At 47.9% G+C, this 17,234-nt stretch overlaps 2 protein-coding genes across 4 annotated transcripts in view; one reads left to right on the forward strand and one right to left on the reverse strand.

Moving 5' to 3' along the window:
- Positions 1-10,889, forward strand: part of TM9SF4 (transmembrane 9 superfamily member 4) — a 54,147-nt gene extending 43,258 nt beyond the window's left edge. For all 3 annotated transcript variants that reach the window (XM_059705873.1, XM_059705875.1, XM_059705874.1), the window contains 5 exons: positions 2,228-2,403; positions 2,880-2,943; positions 4,579-4,698; positions 5,272-5,361; positions 8,928-10,889. In XM_059705873.1, coding sequence (XP_059561856.1) covers positions 2,228-2,403; positions 2,880-2,943; positions 4,579-4,698; positions 5,272-5,361; positions 8,928-9,077 — 600 coding nt within the window. In that variant the 3' untranslated portion in view covers positions 9,078-10,889. The remainder of the gene's footprint in view (positions 1-2,227; positions 2,404-2,879; positions 2,944-4,578; positions 4,699-5,271; positions 5,362-8,927) is intronic.
- A 3,775-nt stretch (positions 10,890-14,664) lies between these two features.
- Positions 14,665-17,218, reverse strand: LOC132240179 (spliceosome RNA helicase DDX39B-like). Its single transcript, XM_059707503.1, is given in 4 exon segments — positions 14,665-15,120; positions 15,123-15,200; positions 15,203-16,195; positions 17,128-17,218. Coding segments are annotated over 4 exon segments (1,440 nt in total). The 3' UTR covers positions 14,665-14,842.
- Between the last annotated feature and the right edge of the window lie 16 nt (positions 17,219-17,234).

Here is a 17,234-nt window from a genome sequence, read left to right on the forward strand (position 1 = left end):
ATGGGGTCTTGATTAATTAGCAGGACTGTGGTAGAGGTAGGCAGGCATTTGCACTCTCAGCCACAGCAGGTAGAGCCACCTCCCCCCCACCTGCAGGTGCTCACTAACGGACCTTGGGTGAGGCTTCCAGTCCAGGCTGCCGGAGCACTGGTTTCTTTCCAGTGGCCCAGGAAGCTGCCCAGGAAGAACAGTGGCGCTCTTCCTCTCACTTCCTCTTTTTTATACCTGTGTTCATGCTCTCTTTCCACATTTTCTTCCAATAACCAACTGCTCATTACAAACACTCAATTGTAGAAAATTTGGAAAGTACAGGGAAGTTAAAGAAGTCAGAAATAACCCAGAATCCAACCACCCAGAGATAAATACTATGCAGATCTTTACTATATTTTTTTTCACTCTTTTTCCTCTTTTTAGATTTATTTAAAATCGAAGAATGTAATTTAAAAATTATAAAATAATAATAGCAAACATTTATAAGATGCTTACTTTGGAATAAGTTCTGTTTTAAGTACTTGAACATGAGTCCTGCCTAGTCTGGGAATCGGGAATTGCTTTCTGGGGGAATGATTCTTGAGTTGAGTCCTAGAGGACATGGAGGGGCTGAGAACCTGTAGCCTGGGGATCCCACTGGGACAGCTGGGAGTTCTCTAGATGAAGCTCCCCAACCTGGCCCCTCTTGCTTCCAGACAGCGACACTGTACCCTGGCGTGGTTTTATTAATTAATTTCTTTTTGCATGATTCTTTTTTTTTCTTTAAATTGATTTTTAAAAAATATCTTTTAGTGATTTTTAGAGAGAGAAGAATGGAGAGGGAGAGAAAGAGAGAGAGACATCCGTGAGAACGAAGCATCAATCGGCTGCCTCCAGCACACCCTCGACCTGGGATCAACTGTGCAACCTGGGTATGTGCCCTGACCGGGAATTGAACCGACAACCTTTTGGTGCATGGGACAACACCCAACCAACTGAGCCACAACAGCCAGGGCTCTTTTTGCATGATTCTTATCAAAACATAATACTTTAGAGAAGAAGTTAAAGAAGAAAGTGAAAAATTCGTTTTCATCCTCCATACCCTAGCCGAGAAAGTACTAACAACTTTTTGGTATAGGTCAGTGGTCAGCAAACCGCGGCTTGCGAGCCACATGCGGCTCTTTGGCCCCCTGAGTGTGGCTCTTACACAAAATACCATGTGTGGGCGCGCACGTACAGTGCGATTGAAACTTCGTGGCCCATGCGTAGAAGTCGGTTTTTGGCCTGGGCGAGTCTATTTTGAAGAAGTGGTGTTAGAAGAAGTGGGGGGTGTCGGTCGGTCGAGCGACGGGAGACGCGGCGCAGGCGGGCCGTGGGCCGTGGGATACGCAGCGCGGGGGAGGTACATTGTTTTGAGGTACGTTCGCTGAGGTCGACCCCTTCCAACTCTCCCATCCACACTCGTCTATCTGAAACAAGTATACAAGACAGGTGTGGATGGGAGAGTTGGAAGGGGTCGACCTCAGCGAACGTACCTCAATCAGATTGAGGACGTTTTTAGCAAAGGCCAGCTTAGGAGTACCCTAATTAAGTTAATAACAATGTACCTACCTATATAGTTTAAGTTTAAAAAATTTGGCTCTCAAAAGAAATTTCAATCCTTGTACTGTTGCTATTTGGCTCTGTTGACTAATGAGTTTGCCAACCACTGGTATAGGTCTTTCTAGGCACTTACACATTTAAATATTGGGTATTTTTATTAAAATGGAGTGCTAGACATAAAGTTATATAACCTGCTTCATTTAGTTAGTAGTATATTGCAGGGTTTTATTTTGACAAAATAAGGAACACACTATTTGTGCAGTGTGTCCCTCCCCCCTTTTTTTCTTCACTTAACATACCAAACACATAATGTCCCTTCATTCTGGCCTCTTCATCTTCCCTTCATGCCCTCAGTTTCCTCGGTCCCTGTTCTTTCCCCACTTCCTCCCTGGATGACGAGCTCTGGGAGGCTGTGGTTCTGTCTTCATAGCCCAGGTGGTTTTCCATGTGCACTCCACTTTTCCCCAGGGCTGGGGTCAGCTTCAGAAGGCTCTGGCCAGAAGCCCTGTGGGGATGTGTCTGTAGGACCTTCCCCATGATGGTGGCCCTGCTGTACACACCCTCCTTCCCTGGGACCCTAGAAGGTCCCCTTCCCTTTGCAGTCTCCAGCCTGGGCATCCGGGCCTCATGGGGCCTCATGGTGCTGTGTCCTCAGGTGCCCTTCCCCACTATGGTGGCCCTGCTGTGCATGTGGTTCGGGATCTCCCTGCCCCTCGTCTACCTCGGCTACTACTTCGGCTTCAGAAAGCAGCCATATGACAACCCTGTGCGCACCAACCAGATTCCCCGGCAGATCCCTGAACAGCGGTGGTACATGAACCGATTTGTGGGGTGAGTCTCCAGCAGGGGCCTTCAGGAATGGTAAGGTTAGCACTGCTCTTCTTAGGAGAACATGGAAGAAGGTGCGTCCCCCCAAGGATGCTGTGACTGGTGTTTTGCAGCTCAGCTGGGCCTAGTAGACTTCATGAAAGCTTAATTTTGCTCTAAGATAAAGAGGACTGAGTTACAGCCAGATTTGGTGTTGGCCTAGGAACCAGGTTGGGGGAGGGGTGGAAAGGTGCAGTGACACAGGTTAAAACCATTGCTTGGACCTTAAGCAAGTCAGCCTGCATCTCTGTACTTCAGTTTCCCCATCTATAAAACAGAGAATGATGCCCACCGGCTTACCTCTCAAGAGGCTATAATGGTACAGAAGCATCCCGAAAGAATTAGAACCACCACACCGTGCAGGCTTTCTCAGTCAGGCTAGCGAGGGAGGGATCCTGGCTGGGTCTCCTCCCAATGTTAACCCTCCTGTTCTGCTGCAGCATTCTCATGGCTGGGATCCTGCCCTTTGGTGCCATGTTCATCGAACTTTTCTTCATCTTCAGTGTGAGTAGTGCTGTCTGCTCCCCTTCCCTCCACACCACACAGCCTTCATCGCCGCTAGCATCCCTTCCCCTTCACCGAGGTGCTCTGCCTCTTACTGGCTCTGAGATTTCAGATGGGCCATTTAACCTCTTGGAGCCCCCATTTTTCACCCAACAGGATAACAGTCCTTCCTCTTAGGATGGCTTGGAAGGTCAAATGAGATACGGCATGTGTGCAGGGTCCAGTGTGGGAGGGTTCAATGAATAGAAGCTGTTTCAGTAATACTGCAGTCAGTCATCACTATTTTTTTTAAAATATATTTTATTGATTTTTTACAGAGAGGAAGGGAGAGGGATAGAGAGTTAGAAACATCGATCAGCTGCCTCCTGCACATCTCCCACTGGGGATATGCCCGCAACCCAGGTACATGCCCTTGACCGGAATCGAACCTGGGACCCTTCAGTCCGCAGGCCGACGCTCTATCCACTGAGCCAAACCGGTTTTGGCAGTCATCACTATTTTTAATATTGTTGCATCTGCTTTGATTTCTGGGTTCCTGTGCAGATTTACCTGTTACTCAAAAGACTCAGGAAAATGGAGGGAACGAGGCCTGTTTTCAGGGTCATTGTGAGGCTGAAATATGATGTCTGTAAAAGGCAGAAACGCTTGTTAAATTGTAGCTGTGGCTGTGATGACGATTGCTCTTGTCCCAGGCATGCAATGAAAATTGGCAGTAGATCTCTTTACAGCCATTGAAATCTGTCTCAACTAACTTGGTGCCCAGCACAGAGGGTGCCTTGCACCCAGTCAGTGCTGGACAAGTATTCACTGCTCTGGAGTGGCCCAGCCCCTCCCGGCTGAGATCCCCTTGCTCACCCAGCCCTACCTAGGAAAAGGGTCAGAGAATGGGTTCCCTGCCAGCGCAGCCACCTCAATTCTCTTTGTGTGACCCTGGGCCAGTCACCAGCCTCACTGAGCCTTGACTTCTTTAACTGTAAAAGTCCACACTTTCATAGGTTCATATGTGAAGATGTCCATGAAGCATGTAGCTTGCCTGCCGTGTGGTAAGCTCCCCCTGAGTGGTGGCGGCTGCTATGTAATTTTTTAAAAAATGTTTTTTATTGATTTCAGAGAGGAAGGGAGAGGGAGAGAGAGAGAGAGAGATAGAAACATCAATGATGAGAAAGAATCATTGATTGCTGCCTTCTGCATGCCCCACACTGGGGATTGAGCCCGCAACCTGGGCATGTGCCCTGACCAGGAATCGAACGCTGACCTCCTGGTTTATAGGTCGACACTCAACCACTGAGTCATGCTGGCTGGGCTGCTATATACTTTTGACAAGGGTGTGATGCAGCTTTCTACAAGCTGCAGTGTTCAGGGTAGAGCCCACCCATCATAGGGTCAGCCATGCCCCAGCCACTCCCTAAGAATAGGCTGGCTCACCCTCTGCTCCAGGCAGGAGGGCCAGTGAGAGCCATGTGCCAGGCACATAGGCCCTGGTGGTATTGTGATACCTCCATTCCTGCCCTGGTGACAGGTGGTATGCCAGTCCTACCTGAGGGCTAGTGTCCTGAGAGCAGGCAGGGTAAGCCAGGGGAAAGGGCCACTGGATGGAAGCAGGCTAGTTGAAGGCCGGCTGTGATGTGTCCGCAGGCAATCTGGGAGAATCAGTTCTATTACCTCTTTGGCTTCCTATTCCTCGTCTTCATCATCCTGGTGGTATCCTGCTCACAAATCAGCATTGTCATGGTGTACTTTCAGCTGTGTGCAGAGGTAAGGGGCATGGGGCCAGGAGTTGGGGGTGGGGAGCCTGGGTCCAACATTGAATGGGTCATGAGGCTGTCTGGGTTTCCCATGTTCCCCCTCTGGCCATGAGGTCTCGGGCTGGCATATCACTTCCTCTCTCTGAGCCTCCAGTATTCAGTGGGCTCCTTCATTAGTAGCTCTGGTTGCAGTTGCTTAACCTCTCCGTGCTTTCCTAATGTAACAAGGGTCGCAGTAGCACCTGACTCAGAGTGCCGCTACAGTGACTAAACTGGGCTGATTCACATGTAGCACTTAGAATTGTACTGGCTCATGGGGAGCATTTGCTCACAACATGTTAGTTGTTATTACTATTCTTTTGTTGTTGTTGATTTTTTAAAATTAAGGTGTATTTTATTAACAAGGAAGTTCACCCTTTTTAATGTGCCTTTGAAAATGCATACAGTTGTGAAACCACCATTTTAGTCAAGATATAAAACATTCCCATCACCCCAAATATTACTGTTCTTACCCAGAGCCTTTAGCTCCTTGGGCATCTGTGAAGCTTGGGGAAGAGTTCTGACCCTTGTGTTTCCTCCTCAGGATTACCGCTGGTGGTGGAGGAATTTCCTAGTCTCCGGGGGATCTGCATTCTACGTCCTGGTCTATGCCATCTTTTATTTTGTTAACAAGGTACCACACTTATTTTGTTAACAAGTTCCCTTATCCCTTTTAGGGCAGGATAGTGGGGAAGAGGGTGCTGGGAAAAACTCAAGTGTCTGAATCTTACTTTCCCATCAACAGTGGGACCAATGCCAGTATAGAACTGTCTCTGCTCTGGAACATGTATGTTTTTAGGAAAGAGAGTCTATGTTCTGTATGTTTGGGAGACAAAAGCTTTCAGAATATATAACCATGAAACTATTGCATGAAAAACCTGTGACATATAGCCAAAGGGGTATTAAAAGAAATACATCACCTACCAATGCTTTTAATAGGAAAAACAGACATTGATGATAACAGTATTCACCTCAAGAAGCTAGGGGGAAAAAGAACATGGAAGGATAAAGAGGATAAATGAAAAGAGTTAGTAAATATAAAAACAGAAAATGATGAAATAGCCTTTAGCACCCAAATTTAGGACCTCAGGTGTCCTGTCTCTGGATGCTTCCTTCCCTTCTTCATTCAAGTACGGTCCAGTCCTTCACAATAAGGACAGGATGGGCCACAGCTTTGTCTGCATCTCGGATCGTCTGTACTGTGTGAGCCACATAGGTAAAGTGTGGACGAATGAAAGGGAGCCTGGCTCGCCTGGCTCGGGCACATGGTGTTTGCTTGGCTTCAGTCTGCTGGCAGGATCTTTCCACAAAGTGGAAAGTTGATCCTTGGCGGCCCTAGAGGCTCCTTTTTTTCAGCTTTGCACCCCCAGAGCTAAAAGAACGTCTGTCTTCTACCATCACATCATCAATCCCTGAGGGAAAACTGTTACTGGCCCAGGTTACATGCCATCCATCCCTATTGTTCCTCAGGTCCAATGGGATGGCTTACTCTGACTAGCTTAGGTTTTACACTAGGAATGACAGCCCCAACAGGACCACAGAGTGAGGAGTGGGTACTCCAAACACTGGGCAGAAGGACGACAGGAGACAGTGTTGGGCAAGCAAGTCATAACTATCATAGCCTCCTACCAGGACCCCTAGAGTCACATCATAGTCTCCTGTCCTTCCTTCCTCTGCCTCATTCTTTCTTCTCTGTTCTTAAAACCTCCTCCTCCATCCCCAGAGCCTGCCTTGTCTGTAAAAGGCCTGTCTGAATTTCAAAGGACCCTTCCAGTACTGCCTTATTTGCCTCATCCCTTTCCTGGTTTTACCACTGGATTTACCGCTACCCTATCCCCTGTCCCCACCTCACATCATCCTTTCTCCAGCCACAAGAAAGGCTATAAAAGGAGAGGTGTCAGGTAGAGCCTGAGGACATGGCCTTCACCTTCAGTTTGAGAATGTTTGACCTCAGGAAGGTCTCAAAACAGTGACCTTATGCCCAGCCAGAGAGGCTCAGTTGGTTTAGCATAGTCCTGTACACTAAAAGGTTGCCAGTTCAACTCCCGGTCAGGGCACATACCTGGGTTGCCGATTCCATCCTCAGTTGGGGCACATATAGAAGGCAACTGATTAATGTTTCTCTCTCTCTCACCCTCTCCCTCCCTCCCTCCCTCCCTCATTTCCTTTCTCTCTCTCCAAACATGTCCATAAATGATTAAAAAATTTTAAAAAACAGTCCCTGGCTGGTGTGGCTCAGTTGGTTGAGTGTTGTCCCGTGCACTGAAAGGTCATCCATTCAATTCTGATGGATGTTTCTCTCACACCAGTCTTTCTCTTTCTCTCTCCCTCTCCCTTCCTCTTTCTCTTTAAAAAATAAAATAAAATCAATAAATACATCTTTAAAAAACAGAAAAACAAAACAGTGACTTTATTGTTTTCTTCTGGGCTCCTGGCATTTTGGGACCATGTGTCTGTCCATGAGCCCTGGAGCAGGCCCCACGCAGGTCCTGCCTAGTATCTGGGCAGATCTTGATACCAAGGTTCCAGATTAGCTCCACTTGGCCTAGCACAGTGGTCGGCAAACTCATTAGTCAACAGAGCCAAATAGCAACAGTACAACGATTGAAATTTGTTTTGAGAGCCAAATTTTTTAAACTTAAACTATATAGGTAGGTACATTGTTATTAACTTAATTAGGGTACTCCTGCCCTAGCCGGTTTGGCTCAGTGGATAGAGCGTCGGCCTGCAGACTGAAGGGTCCCAGGTTCGATTCTGGTCAAGGGCACGTACCTTGGTTGCGGGCACATCCCCAGAAGGGAGTGTGCAGGAGGCAGCTGAATCGATGTTTCTCTCTCATTGATGTTTCTAACTCTCTATCCCTCTCCCTTCCTCTCTGTAAAAAATCAATAAGATATATATTTTTTAGAAAAATTAGGGTACTCCTAAGGCTTAGGGAGAGCCACATTCAAGGGGCCAAAGAGCCGCATGTGGCTCGCGAGCTGCACTTTGCCAACCACGGGACATACCAGCACAACACAAATCCTTGGCCTCCCTGCCCAAGCCTCAAAACTCTACAGAGGAGTCCAAAATGCTCCAAGATAAAATCCCTGTGAGGTGTTAAAAAGTGACAGTAGCCGAGACCGGTTTGGCTCAGCGGATAGAGCGTCGGCCTGCGGACTGGAAGGTCCCAGGTTCGATTCCGGTCAGGGGCATGTGCCTGGGTTGCGGGCATATCCCTGGTGGGAGATGTGCAGGAGGCAGCTGATCAATGTTTCTCTCTCATCGATGTTTCTAACTCTCTATCTCTCTCCCTTCCTCTCTGTAAAAAATCAATAAAATATATTTAAAAAAAAGAAAAAGTGACAGTAGCCCTAGGTGGTTTGGCTCAGTAGATAGAGCGTCAGCCTGTGGACTGAAGAGTCCCAGGTTCGATTCCAGTCAAGGGCATATGCCCAGGTTTCGAGCTCGATCCCCAGTAAGGGGTGTGCAGGAGGCAGCCGATGGATGATTCTCTCATCATTGATGTTTCTATCTCTCCCTCTCTTCTCTGAAATCAATAAAAATATATTGTTTTGAAAAAAGTGACAGGAGCGTTTTGAGAAAGAGAGGACCGTAGGCTGGGGCAGGCATATGGTGGCTCTCTGGTCCTTAAGCTGGGACTCTGAAACGCCTCTCCTCCCCCATTCCCTGTCTGCTACTCCAGCCGTTCAGGAGTCTCACTGTATTGTCCTGGGGACTGGAGGGTAAAGAAGTGACAGGGCTGTATCTGTTCGTACTGCATCTGGTCCTCGCCCCTAAGTCACCCCTGTCTTCCCGTGAGCTCCTAGGCCTTTCCCTGGGGGACCCCTAGCCCCTCTTACCACAGCCAGATGGCTTGGGTCGATAGAGTTGGGCCTTGGACTCCTAGCACTCTAGCCCCAGGTTCAAACCCCAGCTCCTTCTACTTCCTGGCTGTGTAACTGTGGGTGTTGTTTAACCCCTCAGTGCCCACCTGTAACATGAGCTAATAACCTGTCATGGTGGTCGTGAGAATCCAAGGCAGTGCACGGGCCCTAGTGTGGAAGAAGGCTTGCTGTGGCTGTGGGCCCGGCTGCCCCTCTGGAGCAAGCCCCTTTTCCTGCCAGGCTTTGCCATGAAACCGTGGGGAGGGGGCAGTCGGCCGTGGCAGGCTGGCACTAAGTGTCCACCCCTCTCTTTTCTCCCCTGCTCGTGTTCCAGCTGGACATCGTCGAGTTCATCCCCTCTCTCCTCTACTTTGGCTACACGGCCCTCATGGTCCTGTCCTTCTGGCTCCTCACGGGCACCATCGGCTTCTATGCAGCCTACATGTTTGTCCGCAAGATCTACGCTGCTGTGAAGATAGACTGACGGGGGTGGACCATAGCCATGCCCACTCCGTCCATGGACAGGAAGCCACCCTGCGTGGGGAACTGCAGGCACGCAAAATAAAGTAACTCCTGCTTGTTTGGAATGTAACTCCTGGCACAGTGTTCCTGGATCCCAGGGCTGCGTGGGGGGCGGGAGGACCTGTAGATAAATCTTGCATTTTTCTCCATCATCTTATTCCAATTCTGTGGGGGATGACGTTTTTGTGGGTCGTTTTTTCTTCAGTACCAAGAAAGTTCCCTTCAGCAGGAACTCTGGGACCTGTTCAGGTTTATTTTTGGTTAGGGGTTTTTTCCTTGTTTTTTTGTTTTATGTTTTTTAACAATGGATCCAGCATGGATAAGTCCACCGAGACACTGGGTTTTGGTCACTGTCTCCACCTCAGTTCCTCAGGGCTGTTGGCCACCCCACGACTAACTGGAAAAGGAAAACCAGACCTTCTGGGACTTCAGTGAGGTTTCCAAGCCTCTCACCGTCCATCCTCGCCATTGATGCCGTGACAAGCACAGCTCTAGCCCGGACATGCATCCTCAGTGCCAACCTGCCTGTACCAGCCACTTTCCCTCCCTCTTCTCACCTCTCCAGCCTTCTCCCGGGGCTGCCCAAGGCAGGGCTTCTAGCCAGGCCTCGGGTCGTCTTGTCACCAGGAGCAAGTCCAGTCTTGGTGGCTACAAGGAAATCCCCAGAAGTACTAGGGAGCAGTGGAAATTTGCTGGAGCAGAGAAGAGACTTGCAGCGAACTATTTCTGTGCCACGAAATCCTGGATCCAGGGCCAGGTATTTCCAAAGCCAATCCAAGTATTTCCACATGTCTGTGCCTGGGCTGAGGGTCTTCACCCTTTAGGATTTCTCCCCAGTCCCTTCCTCAGGGGGTTGCTGTTCTTTGCAAACTGTGCTGGTGGTGGGGGGTCTCTCTTCCCCCACTTCGAGCAGAACAAGGCCTGGAGACTTCAGTTCTCTTCCTTTAGATGGCTGGGGAGAGGCATTCCCTCCCTGACATCCCCCAGCCTTAGCGCCCATGCACAGCTCTTTTAGCCAAACCCATTCCCTCCCTCCTCCCATTTGAGTTCTTGCCTCCTTTGCGGGACACCCAGAAAACTGCTGGTGAAAAGGAAATGGCAGGTAAATTCTGTCATTTCTTCCCCAATTCCCAGGGATAGGCAAAGAGCCAGTTACCCCAAGTTAGAGGTAACTAACATGGCAGATCTGGCTCTTTTATCAACACCCACTCTTGGGGCCAAGTCTTCCCTCCACCCTCACTGCCCACCCACTCTGTGCATGTCACTTTCTCTTAAATTGCAAGAGACCAAACCCACCCTGGGATTAGGGTTTAAGTAACAGCCACTCACCCTTGCTCCAGCCCTTTTGGGACTCCCACCACAAGACAAAGCTCAGGATGCTGGTTAAGCTAGGAACACACTCTACCCCCTCCCCCCTCCCAGGTTATTCTCAGAACGGCCCCTACCAGCTCCACCAATCAAACCAGTGAACTTCTCAACCTTGCCTCACAGTGACTCCACAGTGCCACATGGCAGCCACCAAGAATCAGGTTGAAGAAAGGGGAACTTAAGCAGTAGAGAATGATAATGGAGTCTTGTTTATTCAAATCTTGGATTTTTTTTTTCCCTAAGAGATTCTCTTTTGGGGGGGAGTAGGGAAATGTACTCCTCATAAAGGATTTAAACATCATCAATTTTTCTGACTTTTTAAATCATCATCATCATTATTTTTAATTAAAAATGCCTGTATGCCTTTTTTTGGTCCAATTGTAAATAAATATGCCATTGTCCTGTTGTCATGTCTCTTGACTCTCTTGCAAGGGTTAGGGGTCTGAGGTGAAGCAACTTCTCCAAGTGGGGTTGAGCTGAGTAGTTACCCTCAAAGCTCAGTCTCAGGTCAGGCTTTCTAGAGTTAAGGCCACTGTTCCCCTACTTGGTGCAAGTCCATAGCTTCTCCCATCTGCCCATCCCCTCCATTCTGAATCACAGGTATTTGCCCCTTGGTTCCCACAAGTAGGAAATGGTATTTAACTGTGAGCTTTGGTAGCAGTGAGACCTGATTTTAGATTTCCAGCTCCAATATTTTACTGTCAACTCACTTCACCTATCTGTCATGTAAGACTCCTTCAATTGCAAACAGGAGAAACAAGTCAAATTGGCTTAAGCCCAAGGGGAATGCATTGGCTCATAACTCACCAAGTAAATGGATTATTTGGCTTCAGGTTTGGATAGATCCCAGGGCTCAAAGGATAGCCTTAGGATTCTCCCTTTTCCACTCTGCTTCTCTCTGGTCCATTCTGTCCCATTGTCAAGAGCCTTCTTCCCTATGGGGAAGGTATGGAGGACATGGCACAGATGGCTCTAGGCTTACATTAGCCAGTTTGGAAAGCCTAGAAAAAGATAATATCCTCCCCTACTTAAGTATCTATAATAAAAGCATAATATTCTAATTAGACCAGACAGCCAAACGACCTTCCAGACAAAGCTGCAGGAGCCAAGGCAAAGGTGGTTAGGGGCGATCAGGCAAGGCAGGCAGGCAGGCGAGTGGTTAGGAGCCAGTGGTCCCAGATTGTGAGAGGGATGTCCACAGGGATTGGGCCTAAACAGGCAGTTGGATATCCCCCAAGGGGTCCTGGATTGCGAGCAGGTGCAGGCCAGGATGAGGGACCAGGACCACCACCACCCCATGCATGAATTTCGTGCACCAGGGCTCTAGTATTTAATATCAATAAATCCCAGGAAAGGTCTCTGGTGGGCCCAGCTTGGATTACTGCTTGCACATATTGGACCACTCACTAAACCCAGGGGAATAGAGTATTATTATGGGCTGCATACTCCAAGGGCATTGGCTATTGTGAATTTCAACCTCACGAGAATCACTTGGAGTGGGTGATGAGGGAAGAATGACTTCCCAAGATAAGGAATGTAGAGCAATAAAAACAATAGTTGCCTATTATACCCCATCCCCTCCAACTCAGTTAATTTGCACTGTTCTAATTTAAGGTGGAAGCTGAGGTAATTTATTTGTGGCCTCTTTTTTTCTCTAATATAGATGTTCAATGCTATAAATTGCTTCCTAAGTACTGCTTTAGCAGCATCCTAGAAATTCTGATATGTTGTTTTTCATTGTCACTCAATTCAAGATACTTTCTAATATCTGATTTTTTAAAATATATTTTATTGATTTTTTACAGAGAGGAAGGGAGAGGGATAGAGAGTTAGAAACATCGATGAGAGAGAAACATCAATCAGTTGTGTCCTGCACACCTCCCACTGGGGATGTGCCCACAACCAAGGCACATGCCCTTGACCGGAACCAAACCTGGGACCATTCAGTCTGCAGGCCGACGCTCTCTCCACTGAGCCAAACCGGTTGGGGCTGCCCAATTTTTAATTGAGTTTTTTTGTTTTTTGTTATTGAGTTGTAGAAGTTCTTTATATATCCTGAATATTAATCCTTTATCAGATGCATGATCTGCACAATATTTTGTCCCTTTGTGGGTTGCCTGTTCATTCTGTTAGCTGTGTCCTTTGATGTAATTTTGATGAAGCCCATTTCTATTTCATTTGTTGCCTGTGCTTTTGGTATCATATCAGGTGAATCATTGTCAAGCCAGTGTCATGAAGCTTTTCCCTTGTTTTCTTCTAAGGATTTTATAGTTTTAGATATTACACTTAAGTCTTTGATCTATTTTGAATTTATTTTTGTGTGTGGTATAAGGTAAGGGTCCGACTTTTTTTAATATTTTTTTTTATTGATTTCAGAGAGGAAGGGAGAGGGAGAGATAAAAACATCAATGATGAGAATCATTGATTGGCTGCCTCCTGTACACCCCCTACTGGGGATCAAGCCCACCACTTGGGCATGTGCCCCAATCAGGAATCGAATCTTGACCTCCTGGTTCATAGGTCAACACTCAACCACTGAGCCACACCAGCCAGGCCCAACTTTATTCTTTTCTATGTAGAAACCCAGTTTTCCCAGCACAATTTGTTGAAAAGATTGTCCTTTCCCCCATTGAATGGTTTTGGCACCTTCGTCAAAAATCATTTGACCATATATGTGAGGCTCCATTTAACTTTTTTAAGATGTGGAATGCAGCAATAACGTTTAATGTTTTTATCTGCTCATTTTAACCTCTGTTTCAGTTGTGGGTTGGTGTTTATTGCTTATTTCCTCATTGTGAATTATGTTGCTTGGAACTTTACAGGACTGACAATCTTTATTATCCAGATGTTGTGGGTTTTACCTTGTTAGGTGCTGAATGTTTTTGTAATCCCATAAATCCCTGTGAGCTTTGTTCTGGGACAGTTAAGTTACTGGAAATGGTTTGATCTTTTTGAGTCTTGCTCATAGGATTTTTTAAGGCAATTTCAGAACAGTGCTTATTCTAGGGTTAGTTATTGGCCAATACTGAGACTTTTCTAAGTATTCTCCTCAATGCCCCCATGACATTGTCCCCAGTGCCATGGCTGGTGGGAATAGAGACTGTTCTATTCCCTTTCATCTCTCCTGATGGTTCTTTACCTGGCCTCAGATAGTTTCCCCACAGGCTTGTGCCGATCAGTTTTCTGCTGAATATTCAAGGAGACCCTCTTAGCTCTCCAGGAGTTTCTCCGCAGCTCTCGTTCATTCTCTGGCATTTTGTCCTAGGACTCATTGCTTTGGTCTACCTGAACTCTCTGCACTGTCTCCTCAACTCAGTGCACTGGCTCCACTTCAGTCCCCCGTCCTTATGCTACAGCCTGAAAGCTCCCTTAGGGCAGAAAGCTAGGGCAATCATAGGGCTTACCTTGCTTGTTTACCTGCCTGGGATCACTGTCCTTTTTGGTCAATGTCCAGAGCCCGGAAAACCACTGTTTCATGTATTTGGTCTGTTTTTTTTTCTGGTTGCTTCAGGTGGAAGGATAAATATGATCCCTGTAATTCCAGCTTGGCTAAAAAGAGAAGTCTCTACTACCAGCTTTTTCACCTATAAGATCACAAGGTGTCTGAGAAGGACTGTATGAGTTCTATTAAGTCAAAGGGTCACTCACACTAGGTGCTCAGTCAGTTATTCCCTCCTCACTCAACAAAAGTGAGTCTAAAGGGCCTGACTCCCAAGAATCTTAGCTTGGCAATGACTTGGCTGGACTTAAGGAGCTCTCTAAGACAGTGATGGCGAACCTATGACACGCGTGTCAGGTGACACACGAACTCATTTTTTTGGTTGATTTTTCTTTGTTAAATGGCATTTAAATATATAAAATAAATATCAAAAATATAAATCTTTGTTTTGTGTTTATTTTTTAGACACCACAGACGCATGTTTTTTGTTTTGTTAAAAAAAAGTTCTCAGCCGAAACCGGTTTGGCTCAGTGGATAGAGCGTCGGCCTGCGGACTGAGGGGTCCCAGGTTCGATTCCGGTCAAGGGCATGTACCTGGGTTGCGGGCACATCCCCCAGTGGGGGGTGTGCAGGAGGCAGCTGATCGATGTTTCTCTCTCATCGATGTTTCTAGCTCTCTATCTCTCTCCCTTCCTCTCTGTGAAAAATCAATAAAATATATTTAAAAAAAAAAAAAAAAAAAAAAAAAAGTTCTCACAAATACGGAAACGGATGTAGAAGTGGTGATGCAAAGGAGGGAAGGCATGGGGTGGGGCTGGGCTGTCAGGGGTAGGGACAGTAGTGTCTCCTTCACCCCCACGCCTGGTGTCATCTCCTGAAGAGGGGCAGACTATCACATTCCAGAACAGGCGATGTGTCCTCTATCGTGTCTGTTCAATGTAGGAGGAGATGTCTATCTCATCAGGCAGCTCACTAATATTGACCTCAAAGCGATCCTGCACATCATTGAGGATCTTGGCATCATTCTCATCTGACACAAACGTGATGGCCAAACCCTTGGTACCAAACTGGCCTGCTCTAGCCACCAGATGCAGGCAGGTGTCGGAGTCCTCAGGCACGTCGTAATTAAAGGCAGTGTTCACCCCCTCGATGTCCATGCCTCGGCCAAACAGGTTGGTAGCCACAAGAATTCGTCGTGCTGATACCGAGAAAGCCTCTCCTCCCGGGGCGTCCCGCGGTGGATGGCGATGGCTGGGAAGTTCTGCTCCACCTGGAGCGGGCCGGGGCGATGCAGCGCTGCACAGACTTCACAAAGATCACCACCTGGTTGAACTCAAGGACATCCAAAAGGTCAGAGCACTTCCGGCTCTTCTCGTTGTCCTTCAGTGTCACGTAGTACTGCTGCAACCCGTGCAGCGTCAGCCTCGTCTCATCATCCACGAAGATCTCCATTGGGTCCTGCATGAACTTGCGGCAGACGGGGCGGATCTCTTTGCTCAGGGTGGCACTGAACATCATGACTTGCTTCTCGTGGGAGGTCATGCGAAAAATTTCCTGGACATCCCGACGACGCATGTCGAGTTGTTCAAGCATCTTATCGCATTCATCCAAGATAAAGTGTTTAATGTGTTTGAGGTTGAGGCTCTTATTTCGAGCTAAGGCTAGGATGCGGCCAGGGGTCCCCACGACGATATGCGGGCAGTTCTTCTTCAGCACCTCTTCATCCTTCTTGATGGACAGACCTCCAAAAAACACCACCACCTTGACATTGGGCATGTACTTAGAGAAGCGCTCATACTCCTTGCTGATCTGAAAAGCCAGCTCCTGGGTGTGACACATCACCAGCACAGACACCTGCCCAGGAACTGGCTCCAGCTGCTGCAGTGTGGCCAGCACAAACACTGCCGTCTTTCCCATGCCCGACTTGGCCTGGCATAAGACGTCCATTCCCAGAATGGCCTGAGGGATGCACTCATGCTGAACTTCTGATGGATGCTCAAAGCCACAGTCAACAATGGCTCGGAGCAGCTCTGGCTTGAGGAGGAAGTCGCGGAAGCCAGAGCTATGGATGGAGACGTAGGAGCCCTTCACATCCTTCTTGGTGGGGGCCTCAGCCCCGTCTCCCCCGGCTGCGGTCTCCACCTCGTCATCTTCATAGTCCAAGAGCTCGTTGTCCACATCGTTCTCCGCCACAGCTGGGCCGGCCAGGGAGGAGGGAGGGTCTCGGGACGGGTTCACGCAGATTAAGTGAAAACAGAGGAGGAAAGTGGGGGCTTAAGGAACAGAAGATACACTAGTTTCTGACAGAAGAGCTGAGCAAGGCGAACGCGTATGGCGGCAGCAACAGCGATGAAGGAGGCAATCTGCCTTCACTTCCGGTTCCCAGTTTCCCTCTACCCCGGCCCCCGCCTTCTCGGCTGCTAGCGTCAGGCTCAAGGGCTAAATCTTTGTTTTACTATGGTTGCAAATATCAAAAAATTTCTATATGTGACACTGCACCAGAGTTAAGTTAGGGCAGGGGTCCTCAAACTTTTTAAACGGGGCCAGTTCACTGTCCCTCAGACCGTTGGAGGGCCGGACTATAGTTAAAAAAAAAACTATTAACAAATTCCTATGCACACTGCACATATCTTATTTTGAAGTAAAAAAACAGAACGGGAACAAATACAATATTTGTACTTGCATGTGGCCCACGGGCCGTAGTTTGAGGACCCCTGAGTTAGGGTTTTTCAAAATGCCGACACGCTGAGCTCAAAAGGTTCGCCATCACTGCTCTAAGACCAGAAGCCTTGTAACTGGACCTATGCTAGCCAGAAGCCAGTACCCTCTAACCCAGAGTACCATTATAGCAGGAAAATGCCATCTTGGGGGACCCACAGAAAGGCCGAATTATGACTGTGAGCTCCTAGAGATGATGGTCCCAGTTATCCCACTAGACATTGTGGGCACACATCCATTTCACCGATGCTTGGTCCAAGCAAGTCATGGAAATAGTGTCCATGCTCCCTCTCACCAATAACTGATTCAAGAGTGGACATGTTACCCTGTTGTAGCCAGTTACATACAAGATCTTGAGAGTCTAGCGTGGCTTCTGGGAAAGGTTCCCTTCATTTGAAGGGTGTCATGGGAAGACAAATCAGCCTTCTCTGGAGCTGCCATATTCCAAAGTGCCCCTTGGAGCTATTGCCACCATCTTGGTACCAACCTGAGAGTGGAACCAACAGAAAGATGGCGGAGCGGAGAAGGCGGCCCAAGTCCTTGAAGACATCATTGAGCTGCTGAATCAAACAGCCCATCTTACCTCTGGATGTT

Source organism: Myotis daubentonii, chromosome 8 (genome assembly GCF_963259705.1).
Source record: "Myotis daubentonii chromosome 8, mMyoDau2.1, whole genome shotgun sequence".
In the NCBI taxonomy this organism is placed as follows: domain Eukaryota; kingdom Metazoa; phylum Chordata; class Mammalia; order Chiroptera; family Vespertilionidae; genus Myotis; species Myotis daubentonii.